Source organism: Colius striatus, chromosome 7, assembly GCF_028858725.1.
Source record: "Colius striatus isolate bColStr4 chromosome 7, bColStr4.1.hap1, whole genome shotgun sequence".
Taxonomy (NCBI): domain Eukaryota; kingdom Metazoa; phylum Chordata; class Aves; order Coliiformes; family Coliidae; genus Colius; species Colius striatus.
Genome location: NC_084765.1, coordinates 25,333,734 through 25,347,948, shown reverse-complemented (window position 1 = coordinate 25,347,948; position 14,215 = coordinate 25,333,734). Strand labels below are relative to the sequence as shown.

Below are 14,215 nucleotides of genomic sequence, written 5' to 3'. Positions count from 1 at the left end.
CTTTCATATAGAAAACTGGTAGAGGATTATTCCCACATATTAATCAAGCTAGTAGAACAAGAGAGTAAAGTAGTGAAACCTACATGACATAAAGGCAGCACCTCAGAAAGAATAGGCTGCTCCAAGATCAGTGTGTTTTAAAAATGAAATAAAATACTGCTGGAAACTGGCATAATTTTCTACAAATTATGAGAAATAGATACTTCATTTTAGCTGTTAATCTGTTAATTTCACTAGTTGCATGAAGTATAGCAAATGTTGGTGATGCCTTTCAAAAAAGGTTTTGGAGTGACTGATTTTTCTAGTATAAAAATATTACTATTATAGCAGCTATATTAAGTACATAAACCTCACATTTTCTGAGACGAACTATTAAAGCATGCTCTATTTTTCAGATGTATTTGAACAATGTAGACAGATGAGACATTGAATCTGCATTAAGGCTCAAACCTTACATGTTAAGGCTTTCTAAAGACTTTGAGCCAGGTTATGTCACATGTAAATATTTCTCATTGATTTTCCATTAAATGAGGCAATAGTGTGCATTTTAAGCACCTTAAGCAATATGTAGTGCTTCTATAAATAGATATTTGAATGGAGGGATTAATGTATTTGGTGGACTTTTCATGCAACATATTTGTACAGAAAAAATGATACCACTTCTGAGACTGAGAACAGCCACTGTACAAAGCAGTTATGATATTTCTTGCAAATAACAAGATGTTGGTGCTTGACTGGGATCATGTGAAGAACATCCTGTATACTCTGGTCTTGATACTGAAGTATGATTTTGGTCAAGGAACTGGACACTAAAAGAAACTTGGGACAGTAAAATAGTAACGACATTTTGAAAGAATGGCTTTGGAATGAATTGATAGTAACCTGGTCTTTTGCTGGGCCAAAAACAGTCTAGCCATAGTGAACCAGCTAGATCACTGGCAGATGTGAATGACATAGCTCTGCCTTCCATAGCATACTTGCATATCACTTTACACCAGGTGATACTATGTTGCAGCATGGTCTGTTTTCAGAATTTCCATTTTCTGGTTGTTAAAATTAGATGTTGTAGAAACCAATTATTGTTTCTCAGATTGGTTGTTTGGGTGGGTTTTTTTGGAAGAGCATTTGAAAAATTATAGCAATAAACAGAAATGGATGATTTCCTTGACACATTTTTCGTACTACTGAGGAACTCTACTGTTAATTTTCCTACTATAGGTCTTTGGTGAGCCCCTCCTAAACTTATAATGCCAAACATTTCCAGGCATGCACATTAGATCAGTGTAAATGTTTTGTGTGGGATGGATGAGGGGCTAACATTTTATTTGAAACTAAAGCTGGACTTGAGTCTTCTACAAGTTGTTCATAATCTTAAACAAGTTATTTCAATCTAATCAGATGGATCTGTCAGGGAGAATTAAAAAAAAAAGAAAAAAACCAAACCAACAAAAAGACCCCACTAAATGCAAACCTGTAAAGTTAAGCGGAAACACTTTTTTTTTTGTTTGTTTGATTGATCTTCCCTCATGTCAGACATACTGTATTTTCAGATGTAAAGTGCTATAGAAGGAAAAAAAGGTAAAGCAGTAATAGATACACTTGCTACATTATGCATTAATGGCTCACTTGAATGATAAAGATTAGGTTTGGGTAACACTTCAAAGAGTTTTCTTGCTGTTCTTGTAAATTCAGAGGACTTTCTTGTTGCAAAACTGAAATCATTAATGGAAAAAGAAAAGGATTCTTAAGTTCCAGAGGGAGATGTTAGCAGTTCCCTTTGTGTTGTGCACAGGTCTAAGGTATTTTCCATCTATGACAGGCAGTCCCTTGAAAGCAGTGAGAGAAAGGAGAAAGGCTGTGACCTTGTATTACTTTCTTCCTTTTTATTCTGCATCACTTCAGAATCTCCCTCTGGTTAGTAACGAAAGGTAGTAGTTTATGATGATTGTCATAACTAAGCTTAATCTCCCTTGCAGCAGACATATAGGTGTATAGTCAGCACTTGAAGCAGGGCTGAGATTTCAGCAATACAGGTGCTCATTCCTCATAAACTTGTCCAGATACCACTGCATTCACAGATGGCAATTTTCATTCAAAGTCAAGCCAGACATTTATAGTATACTGTCTGTGGTCACGGACTGTAACTAGAGCTGTTAGCACTGTTTTTACCAGAGGGCTGTTCTTCACATAGTTTTTAAAATTTTGCATTTAAAGTTTCTTGCGTATTTTTGCTTTTCAGAAGGATCAATTCCATTTTAATAGAAAATGTGCTACAGATCTAGACACATTTAATATACTTTTTTGTTGTTGACAGACAATTGTCTTCATATTCTTTTACCATTTTTCAAAATCAGAACTATTGGGGGAGTAAAACAGTTTGCAGTCTTTTAAATGGATCTGTTGCCGTCTTTCAGTGTGTGTTCAGCTAGACAAAAGTAGGTTGCCTTGATTCTATTTAACACTGATACGGATTTGCACCATCATTGTCAATGCAAAGAGAAACAGCATAGCAGAAATAGTAAAATTTGAAGTGCCCTAGATTCTACTTTCAGATATGGAAGTGAAACTTCCATAGGTTTCAGGAGGAACAAGGCACCGAGACTTTAGAGGATAAGTTCATGGCAGACGTGGTGGATTGTTATGTAAAGAACTGGAGTTTATATAATATGCATATTGCAAGGGTTTGTCACTTTTAAGTGTATGTTCCGAAAATGAAAGAAGAATCTTCAGATTATTGTTTCAGAAATAAGTATTTTAATTATTTTTCTTTGGACATGTTTTTATCCTTTGGAATGTCAAAAGATTAATATGATTAGGTAGAATCACTGCAGAAATCAAAACAGGAGTATAAGTGGATTGCTTGGACTTAATTTAATATATAGTATTGCACACATAGGAAATATTAATTAGGAATCATGCCTGAGCCTGGAGAATCCAGAAGAGCTATTGGCCTCTGGAAAAAGAATTTGCTAGTTACTATAGGTCATAAGAATGAAAGAGTGCCAGAAATCTTGACTAATGTTTAGAGGTGATTTCAAGATCAAAATGGCCCATTTATGAATTTCCAGCAGTGTATTATCTCAGTGCGACTTTACTAATGACAGAAATACATCCAGTATGAGAACACATCTGCTGGCAGACTGATAATTTTCTGGTGCTTTGCCATCACTGCATTAGTTAACTAAAGCATCGAAGATCTGTTAGAAACCTGTGCTTTCCAATTTTTCACAAAAGCTAAGGAGTAGGTTTTTTTGTTTTACAGTCTTAGCTGTACTAGCAACTCATTTTAAGAAAACTGTAATGGTACATGACAAGAGAAGTACTGTGTGTTGCTGTCCCTCAGGATACTTTCATACCAGATTACATTGAGGCATAAATAAAGGTGCTGTATCAGAAGTGCAAAGTTTCTATCAGCTGCAGAAACAGTGCATTTCAAGAAATTTGGCCTGAGGTCCCACAACACAAAGCGGTACTTCCAAAATGTTTTGTCTCCGTCATCAACAAAGTGCTGTGCTGCTGCTGTGGATTCCATGTTCATAGGAAATATTGGCCAAGATTTTATACTTGATATCATACTTGAAACAGACACATCAAAATGAAGCGAAGTTCTGCAAGCATTTTACCTTGTGTGAAAATCTCCAGCAATTTGAAGGTACTTAGCTGAATGAAGTCCCACATACTTAACTTACAGCATTGGATTTTCCAAGCAGCACATTTTAAGGAGGAGAGACATCACCTAAAACCATACAAAATTTGTGATTCTAGATGCAATTTCTAATTTTAGAGTGCACAAATGTAAGAATAATAACAAAAATAATGTCTTGCAGCATGTGGTTTTCTAGATAAATTATATCTGACTCTACACTATGGAATCTGAGATTTGTCTTAGAAGATCCAATGTATATTTTTTGCTGATCTGTGTCCTCAGACCTGGATTTAGAAGGAGATTTTATTTCTTTTTTTAATGAATATTTAAAGAGGTTGTCCCGGTGTTATATGAAAACCTGTATTGCATGAAGACCTTTAGACAACTCCCTCAGTAATCACAAAACCAAATGAAATTTTGAGGAAAAAATGAAATTCCAGATCTATCTTGAAACAATGAATTCAAGTCAGCATTTTGTTTTCAAAGAAATTGTTTCCACATCCCTACCAGGCAGCACGAACCTAATGCCCTCATGTCCCTGAGGGGGGGAACTGAGAGAGAAATACATAGTAAAGTTAAATATTTTAGCAAAGTTCATTCTGAAAGCCTCTGGAAGATTTTGGAAAAAGATCCAGGTTGTTTAAATCCTAGTACTCTGGCTCAGGCACAGGAACATTTTTCACCTGTAAACATGCCAACACACCTGTTTTTTAAAGCAAAATTGCTGTTCATTTGGCAGAGGGCCAGGAAGGGTGTAGGGACTCTGCCACAGGCAGGAGTGTGAACTAAGCCCAGGTATGACCCGTTGCATGATGCAAAGCACAAGCTGCAGGGCCCATACTATGGCAGAGCCTGTCTTTGGCCTCAGTCCTCTTCCAGTGTCTCCCAGATGCATGTGTGAGCTGAGGTGCAAATGAGTTAACTCTGTAAGGAACAACTATGAGACATTGTAATTAATAGCTTTCTTTGGGGTTCTTGTCTTCTCATCACAGATGCTTTTTGCTGTCTTTTCAGTTTTAAGCTATATGTGTTTGTGACAGAAATAGTAATAAATAAAAGTGAAAAGGAATAAATAAAAACCGAGGATCTACAGAAACACCTATGCAAAATTTTCATTTTGGATTGTACAGGGTTACATTTTTTCCTTTTATTGATAACTGTACTTTCTCCATAAAAGATGTGCTAAAAAGCAAGAGAGGCCAAGAGAAAGTATCTCTAAGTCTTAGCTCTTCTGAGAAAGGCTCAAGGATTTCATTTTCAAGGGGATTGAGCTGTAAGTACTGTAATACTGTCCTTTGGTTCAGCTATGCATTAATAATTTAGGTGGGATTAGGAAATAATATATAGAAGTTAACTAGTATATAAATATAGCATAACTTTTCAGCCTTGGTGATTCATAAACTGTAGTAAGTTTGACTGATTGCACTTTGTAGTTAACTCTTTCATAAAATATTTTTAAAAGACATTTAAAAATAAAAGTCAGTATTATCTGTATAGAGAATAAAGCAGAGTTTTTTATAGAGTGGATCACTCCTTCAAATTCTTACTCAATAATTTATTCTTCAGTAAATGGAGGAAAGGCAACTGACTTGGAACTTTTGAAGTATCATGGATATTAATGAGTTAGCCTTTTCGTTTGATTTCAGCTTGATCCACACGGTGTTTCTCTTCAATCCTTTGCTGTCCTATGGCCAACTTTCAGTAAGAAATTATAGGTATATAAAAATGGGCTTAAGAGAGTTGATTGTCACTATTTTTTGGCAACAGGAATGAATATTTTGATATTTTTATTCATGCATTGTCTGCAGTTGATATGAACAGGGTTTACAGGAAACTGTGATCTATAAATACTGGTACACAAGAGTACAAGCTTGGGGCTCAAAAAAGGAAAAGCAAGTAACAACCAAACATCACAATAGTCAGAAAATATGTGCAAAAAAAACCAAGGGGAAAAGCTTTCCAAATAAGAAACCCCTCAGGCTGGGTTCTTTGCTAGTGCAAACTGATGTCATTCTGCTGTAATTTAATGTAGTGCTCTTAATTTATGCCAGCTCAGGTTCTGTCCCTTCACCTTTAGGATATACGCTTTAATTGGTTTCCGTGAAAAGCATAAGCTTCCTAGCCTTGCTTGGTTGATTTCTGTTGCTGAATTAATCTTGCTGCATTGCTTTATCACAGATATAAGGATGTGTATTTTGCTTGTGGAAATATAGCTTTACTTTCTGCATTTGTCATTAGAAAGACTTTTGGTTCCACCCTTCTAATGTGATTTGGTGGCTCGTGATACTGTTGTCGGGGAAGCTTTTTCATTTGTGTGGTGATTTTTTGGTTTGGATTTTTTTTTTAAATTAGAGAGTTTGTTGAAGAAAACAGTATTTGTATGTACTTGGAGATCTCAGAAGGGTGGATGAACAAAGCAGAGATGGCTGTTTGGCCAGAAACAGTGTTTATTCTAGAAGATTTGTGATTCTAATAGAAGATAAAGTAGTCTGTGAACCTTCCCCTAGGCATGTCTTTGGTACAGTTTATAGCCCACTTAAAAACTCTTGACTTTGTCTCACTGATGCAGTTGCAAACATCCTCATTCATAGATGGCGGATACAAAGCAAGCACTCCTCTGGGGCCTCTGGTGTACTGGCTTTCACTGCAAAGACAACCAATCTTTCTCCCTGTACAAGTATAAGAGAGCTGACTTACAGTTGCAATAAGAGCTCTTGTTACCAATTCTCTTGCTGTTCCCTTCAAAATACAGTTATTTAGACATGCTATTTTCATATAATAGCTTTCCCTTGAGGTCTGTCACATAAAAAATATTCATCTGCTCTAGTCCGGTTCTTCATGTGGTGATTACTGTTCTTGAATAGTGTTTTTAGCAGACATTTTGGTCATCTAAAGGCTACCTGGAAAAAAAAAAACTCTGAAAAAAAAAACTGTGACAAAAACTTGTGTATTTTCCCCAAGCATAAAAATTGTTATAATTAACCTCCTGCCTGTTCTAGCATCTTTCTCTCCATTGTGTGTGCCCACACACAGAGTATTCCTTTGTGTAACTGCTGTAGTGTGAGGATACAGGCAGAACAAAGTAATTAAGTATTTAACTTGTATTTACTTTTGGAATCTGCAAAGCAAGGCATGTCTCCCAAAGTCTTTAGTTTCAGATGACCTAATAAAAGATGTTACTTCTATCTGTAAAACCTTCCCTGCCTCAATATGTGTGTGTGTGTGCATGCACACACATGTGTATGAAAAGCTCTTCCCACTATTCAGTTTCAAAAGAACTCTGAAGGTATCACTTGAAGGCATAACTTAAAATATAAACTAATTCACTGGCTAAAATAGCAGCATGTAGAAATAAAAATGAAAGAGAGGTGATACAGTATTGAAGCATAGTAGGAAAATTAAGGAGCTTGTGTGGCCAGCTTTTAGTAAGTTATGGAAGCATGTATGTTAAGTGTTTCAGCACTGTTGAATCTGAGCCCAGAAAATTAATAATGAAAAATGTGAAGCTATTGTGGAAAGGAAATGATTTGGATCTAATTTACTGAATTTATCTTGAAGTGTCGTCTTTTTCATTTCCTTTTTTTTTTTTTTGGTGAACTATTGCTCTACAAACTCCACAAAGTTATTTTTTTTCTACAGACACTTTTACCACTGTCACTTAAAAGCACACAGCTTGTTTCCTGTTTTAAAGGAGTCTGCTGAAGTTAATAATGTTCATCTGAATTAGAATTTGGCAGTGGCTTCATTAACCTTCTAAAGTGAATTAGTAAGAAAGCAGTTAGAACATTTCTGTTGATTGTAACATGATTTTTGGTTTTTTGTTTTTAATTTTAACAGTTGTGTCCTGAAAGCAGCAGAAATATTCGAGAAGTGCAATGTGCATCATACAATAACAAGCCATTTATGGGTCGCTTTTATGAGTGGGAACCTTTTGCAGAAGGTAAGAGAAAACAACTGGGTTTTGTATTATTACACAGATTTTCGGAGGGCAAATGTGATTTTTACCCAGTGGAAGACATCAGGCTTTGACTGTCTGGCTGTTGCTCATTTTACGCTGTTCATTTGCTGCATGGGCACACAAGAAGGTAATCTCACATCAGTATTTCTTGCATTTTAGAGCAATGAAAGCACATAGGTCCCACTTGGGTGTACCATTGTATCTGTATAGTGTTGCGACTGTATGCCAGCTACTACACTGTTAAATGTCTTCTTGTTTGGTTTTTACTTTTGATGACAAAAGGTCATTATGAGTATTTCAATAAATTGAGTTAATTTTTTTTTAATGCCAGTTTAGCATGTGGCTTGTCCTTGTGCATTAATTTCAGGACTCTCTGCCTGTGTAATTTGCATTTTCTAATAATATGTTTGACAGATGGGATAGTGATTATGGTAGGGATACCTGTGCTATGGACTTTCCCAGCTGCATGTTGAACTGATTGTTCTGGGACACAAAGCAGCAGCAGATCTGGTGGTCTGCTACCCCTCTAGAGTCCCAACCCTTGGAGGGCAAAATATCAACTAGGGGTTATAATGTTTTTCCAGAAACATGTTTTGTGAAGTAGTTATTTATTTTGTCTTTCTGTAAACACGAGCTACACTCACCTCAGTTGAGATTTGTGATTATTTCTAAGGTAATTTATTCTTCAAATATATCTCCGAATTCAGAGGAATTTAGTTCATACCATGTTTTTTATATTAATTTAAAAAAAAAGTTGTTTTCCACAAAACTTCAAAGACAAAAGGGGATTTATAGATAAGGAAGTATGCATGCATATTGTGAACTAGCTATCTGTATTATTTTGAAGCCATTCTACCACTTGACGTGAATCACTAGTAGGAGAGTACAATGATGACTTTGTTACCCATAGACTCTTTTACCAGCAGGCTTTGTGTTCTCTGTACCATGTGTTCTGTTCCCTGCAAATGGAGGCACAGCCTCACCTTAAACTTTTAAAATGCAGGATGTGCAGGTCCACCTACTTATTCAGATTTGAAAACAATAAAGTAGAAGAGAATGTACCTGTATATTTGTCTCTTGAATATGGTTTTTATTGCCTTCTGTGTAAGTAACTGCATATAATACAATGCCCACAATTAAAATATACATCGTGACATGGCTTTTAATGTCTTATAGTCAATATTTGCATGGATTTCTCTTTGCTGAGAAGCTTCATTACAAATAAAGGCTTTGGTGACTTATCTTTATGGCAATGCTCTGCCCTTGTCATTATGTACATCTTAGAATTGTAGAATCATAGACTGGTAGAAAGGGACCTCTAGAGATCATCTAGTCCAAGCCTCCTGCTCAAGTGGGTCCACCGAGATCAGATCACATAGGAACATGGTCAGGTGGTTTTTGACAGCCTCCAGAAAAGGAAATGCTGCAACCTCCCTGGGCAACCTGTGCCAGGGCTCCCTCACCCTTACAGACAAGTATTTTTTTCCTTATGTTTAAGGGGAACTTTTTGCGTTCCAGCTTCATCCCATTACCCCTTGTACTGTCACCTGAGAACACAGAAAAAAGTGCCACCCCATCCTCTTGACACACATCTTTTAAATACTTATATCAGTCTTCTCTAGGCTAAACAGGCCCAGGTCTCAGCCTTTCCTCACAAGAAAGATGCTATAGTCCCCTGGTCATCTTGGTGACCCTCTGCTGGACTCTTGTCTAGAAGTTCCCTGTCTCTCTTCAGCTGGGGAGCCCAAAACTGGACACAGTACTCCCAATGAGGTGTCACTAGGAAAGAGCAGTAGAAGACAATAACATCCTTTTACCTGCTGGCTGCACTCTTAATGCATCCCGGAATGCCATTGGCCTTCTAGGCCATGAGAGCACATTGCTGGCTCATTTTTAGTTTGATGTCCACTAGAACTTCCAGATCCTTCTCCACAGAGCTGTTCTCCAGTTGATCAACCCCCAGTCTGTACTGGTGCATAGGGTTGTTCCTCTAGAGGTGCAGGACTCTGTACTTACCCAACCCACACTTCCTGAGCCTTCCTATGAGGATGTTATGGGAGATAGTGTCAGAAGCCCTGCTGCAGTCAAGGTAGATGACATTCACTGCTCTCCCCTCATCTAGCCAGCCAGTTATGCCATCATAGAAGGCTATCAGGTTGATCAAGCAGGATCTCTTGATGAATCTGTATTGACTCCCACTGATAACTGTCTTTCCTTCATGTGTTTAGAGATGACGTTGAGGATGAGCTGATCCATCACCTTTCCAGGGGTGGAGGTGAGGCTGACTGGCCTGTAGTTTCCTGACCAGTGTCATCTTCAGTGTCATTCATCTGCTCTGGAGCAATTAGTGTTCTGTGTATGTTTTACTTTCCTACAATCTTGAACTCATTGCTCTAAGTTGCTTTCCCAGCTCCAAAATTTAGAGAGATCCAGAGATCTGGAAAAGGAATGGGAAAATGTCTTTCATGCTGGAGGCATTCCTCCTGGTTCTTCTAGTTTTATTCCCCATCCAATTCATCCTAATAGGTTTAGAAGGAAAAATGGATGATAGCCACTGGGGATTTTTTGCTGGTAATAAACTGATGTCATGTCTGTCCTGTAGTATTGAGCCTGATACCGTTTGAAGAGAAGACTGTGAAAAGTGTGTCTGTATGGGGCTGCAGCTGGGTGTGTCTGCTGGAAGGCAGCATGTGCTGCTGTCACTGGGGACTGAGGGAACCCCTTGCTGGACTGTATTGTGTGAATAGCTCTCTCAGAGCCAACTTTTGTGGTTCTGTGGTTTTTGAGGAAGCCTAGCTTTCCTCATTGTACAAATAGGCAAAATGCCTTTTTTGTGACAATAAAGACCCTTCTGAAGATGTGCTGAAAGAAGTGTTAGAAGTCATTGTGGTTTTTTTGGTTTTTTTGGTTTTTTTTGCAGGGGACTCAAAGAGCCTTACAAATGTTTGAAGTTCTTTTTCCCCGTACCCAGAAATGGACATTTCCATGGGTTTTTGGCATGCTAGCATACTCTCTGTAGTCCCATCACCTATTTTTACAGCTCAACGGGAGGCAGTACAGTGTCAAGCAGGTTTATATCTAAATTCCAGTTGATCTAATGATGTTTCTTTCTACTGCAGTCATGCTTCAATCCTGGTGTTAGCTGTTGCAGATGTAGTGAAGACTTGCAGAGCTGTACTTCTATCTCAAATGATGAACATTCAGGATATACTGTGCTTTTAATTAATGTCATGTTCGACTTAGGAGGAAAGACTGTGAGAACTGGGGCTGTTTAGAGAAGAGGAGACTGAGGGGGGATCTCATTAATACTTAAAAATATCTAAATGGTGGATGTCAAGAGGCTGGGACATCACTTTTTTCTATTGTATCTAGTGACAAGGACAAGGGGTAAGGGAAAGAAGCTGGAGCACAAAAAGTTCCATTTAAACATAACAAAAACCTGTTTTCCTGTGAGGGTGAGGGAGCCCTGGCACAGGCTGACCAGGGAGGGTGTGGAGTCTCCTCTGGAGGTTCTCAAAACCCACCTGAGTGTGTTCCTGTGTGACCTGATCTAGCTGGACCTGCTTGGGCAGGTCGATTGAACTAGATGATCTCTAAAGATCTCTTCCAATCCCTACCATTCTGTGATTCTGTGATTTGTGAAGTTACCCCAAAGGAGGTTTCAGAGCTGTAAAACTTTGGTACTTTATACCATGCATTTAAGCAGAAAGAAGAGCTTGGTAGCCCAGCAAGTATGTGGCTGAAGACACGTTTTGTGGACAGCATGACTTCTACAACATGGTCCCAAAGACTTATGATGTATTAGCTTTGAAGCATCCTGTTTCAAACTGCTATTGACAAAACACACACAAGACTGAGCCAGCTCAGCCCACTTACATCTCCTTGCTTCCTACACAGCAGCTTTGACTCACTCTGCCCTGTGCCAGGAAAGATGACTCGGGATCTAAAACATGCCTTAGTCGTTTCTTTTTCTCTCTCCAGCATAGTACAGCTTTCTCCCAGTATTTGTGTTGGATCAATAAAGGCAGCTAAACCATAATTTACAGCAGTTTCTTGCTGGTGAATTAAGTGTAATTATTACTTTTTTAAGAAAACATACACATTTTTACTTCTTCCTTGTTCAGATTGGTGCAGATGTGTTTCCGTCCCCTGTTTTATCTACTACTTCTCCAACACAAACTTTTGTCTTTATTAAAAAAGCCATACTAAAGGGACTATAAACTCTATGAATTTAGAGTATTTAATGAAAAAAATCCTAGTTTGTGTTGGAGAACCAATAGCACATAATGACTTTAATGGCAGTATTTGAGAAGAAGAATCCAGTTGTGACAGAGGGAAAACATTACAGTGACATGACCATAAAACCTGTAAGGAAGCTGAAATCTACAGAAGCAATAAATGTTTAATCATTTTGGTAATTAAACTCTTTAGTTGGAACTGTTTATTTCACCTAATTGTCATTTTTAATTGTGGTGAGAAATTTATAATGTAAAGTGTTTGATATTTTGAAGACTGTATGAAAAGAATCTGTTGAAAGAGAAAACCTATTGGTTCATTGAGAAGGATAACTCCATGGAAATCTGACCACAAGTCTGTCTTAGTGAAAAATACTTACATTTTTTGAGAGGAGGGAGACAACTGCAGATTTTTTTGTCAGAAATTTGGTATAAGCTTAAAGAGGAAATACAGCCCTCTCCAAGAAAATCTGTCTGATACTTCCTCCTCAGGAGGATACCTGGATAGTCTTAAGTGTCTAAAATACATTGTCAGATGTAATGTTTTTCAAATCAACAACTGCAGAAAATCCTGAGTTTGCTCAGTATCTGTTTTGAGTTCTTGCTTTGAGTTCTGTATGGTAATGACAGCCGGGCTCTTGTAACAGGCAATATTTTGTACTACACTCCTAGCCATGGGGTTCTATATCAGGCAGGCAGGCAGGCATAGGAGTGGTACACGTGAAGAAAGAGCATGGTGACTCTGCACTGAGTACTCCTCTCTCCTTTAGGTACAGATTCCTGCAGGGCCTGTGGGCCTTTCCAGTCTGTGCTGCTCATCCCTGTGGTCACCAGCCAGGGCAGCCACCAACTGGGCTGCCTCTGCCTGTGTCGCCAGTGGGAGAGGACTTTGAAGTCCAGGAGAGGTTGTTGTTGTAACTCCAAGGCCTAAAACTAGAAATAGCGAAAAATATGTTCTTTGTGGACTTGGCTTTTTTCTTCCTTTTAAACATAATTATTTACAAGTAGAAAAATACTGCAAAGTTTGACCATTTTCTCCTGAGACAGCAAAGTATTTTTTGCAAATCAGAGCCTGGTTCACTAAAAGTCAGACATTTTTTACCTCTAAAACATATTGAGGCTTTATCCCTTTCCCTCTTAGTAAAAGAAATGCAAAAATGTCATGGAAGTGGTTCTGTTTTCTTTTTTTTTTTTTTTCTCTCTCTCCATTTTGTTATTTTAGAGAGAGATATTACTGAGAAGTTCTCTAAAGTGTGAACTTGACCAAGCATTTCTTTTAAATGACAGGAGTTATTGTGTTTCTTTTTGTTGAAAAACAGCTCTAGTTTCAGCACTTCCCTTTCAGGTGAATCTGCTTGTTTGCAGGACAACACACTGATTTACCTGCATGGCACTGACAGCAGGAATTCTTGCTGTTTCAAAGACAATGTGTAATTTTATATGCAGTTGTAACTTGTGTTAGAGCTCACTGGACATGACCTAACAAAGGCAATAAATAATAGAAATGAGGACGTGGCTAAAGGATCATCATAGTGGTGACTGTACAGATGATTTAGTACCTTGTGGTAGAGTCAAGATGTCTTTGGTTTAAAATACTGTTTCAAGCCAGATGAGTTTCTAGGAACTGAGCCATTCTCAGATCTTGAAAGCTGCTTAATAGCTTATTGCTGGCAGATAGTTGTGTAACCCAAAAGGCTGTGCAGAGTGTGTGGAGAGACCTCTACCACCTGCATTAGCAGGCGAGCTGGCCTCTGGGGCAGTGGTCTTCACCTGCATGGAATCTGTGAGGGCAGCCAGAGTAGGTGAACTCTGGCAGTGAGAGGATCTCTGGAAGGCCTGGCAGAGTTCCTTCAGTTCCTTCTGATTGCCAGGTTTGACTTCCTCTTATGACTTCTCTTTATATTTGTGTTTGATTGCTGAGTGGCAAAAGGTGTATGGAGCCTGTACACCACATTGCTCTTTGGAGCAGGGTTTGAGTCAGATTGCGTTTCAGCTGGGCCAACTCTGAATATATTATACTTGTGTTTAGTGTGTTGTTTGTTATTGTGTTAGAATTGTGAGATACATGTATAAACAAATTATATATGTATTATTTACATGCACATTATTAGTACAAGCATTCATCCAGTGTCCATTGTTGAATTTCCTTACGTCTTCATAAAAACATTCTAGAAGCATCATAAGGTTGACATGTACAGAGAAACAGAACTTTTGTGTTACTTTTTTATGTTAACTGGAAGTGAAACTTAAGATTAGAGTAATTAAAGAATTCATCCTTGCGTAAGATTAGTAAGGTAGGCTCTGGTATATGTTTCCTGAATGCCTGTGATTTCTTGGCTAGAGGAATGCAGTCTTTGAGAAGCAAAGGTAACATAG

General features: G+C 38.0%; 1 protein-coding gene across 4 annotated transcripts in view; it reads left to right on the top strand.

The window, feature by feature from the left end:
- The window catches only part of THSD4 (thrombospondin type 1 domain containing 4), a 345,093-nt gene that overhangs the window by 112,560 nt on the left and 218,318 nt on the right, over window positions 1-14,215 (top strand). For all 4 annotated transcript variants that reach the window (XM_061999825.1, XM_061999823.1, XM_061999824.1 and 1 more), the window contains one exon: window positions 7,484-7,586. In XM_061999825.1, coding sequence (XP_061855809.1) covers window positions 7,484-7,586 — 103 coding nt within the window. The remainder of the gene's footprint in view (window positions 1-7,483; window positions 7,587-14,215) is intronic.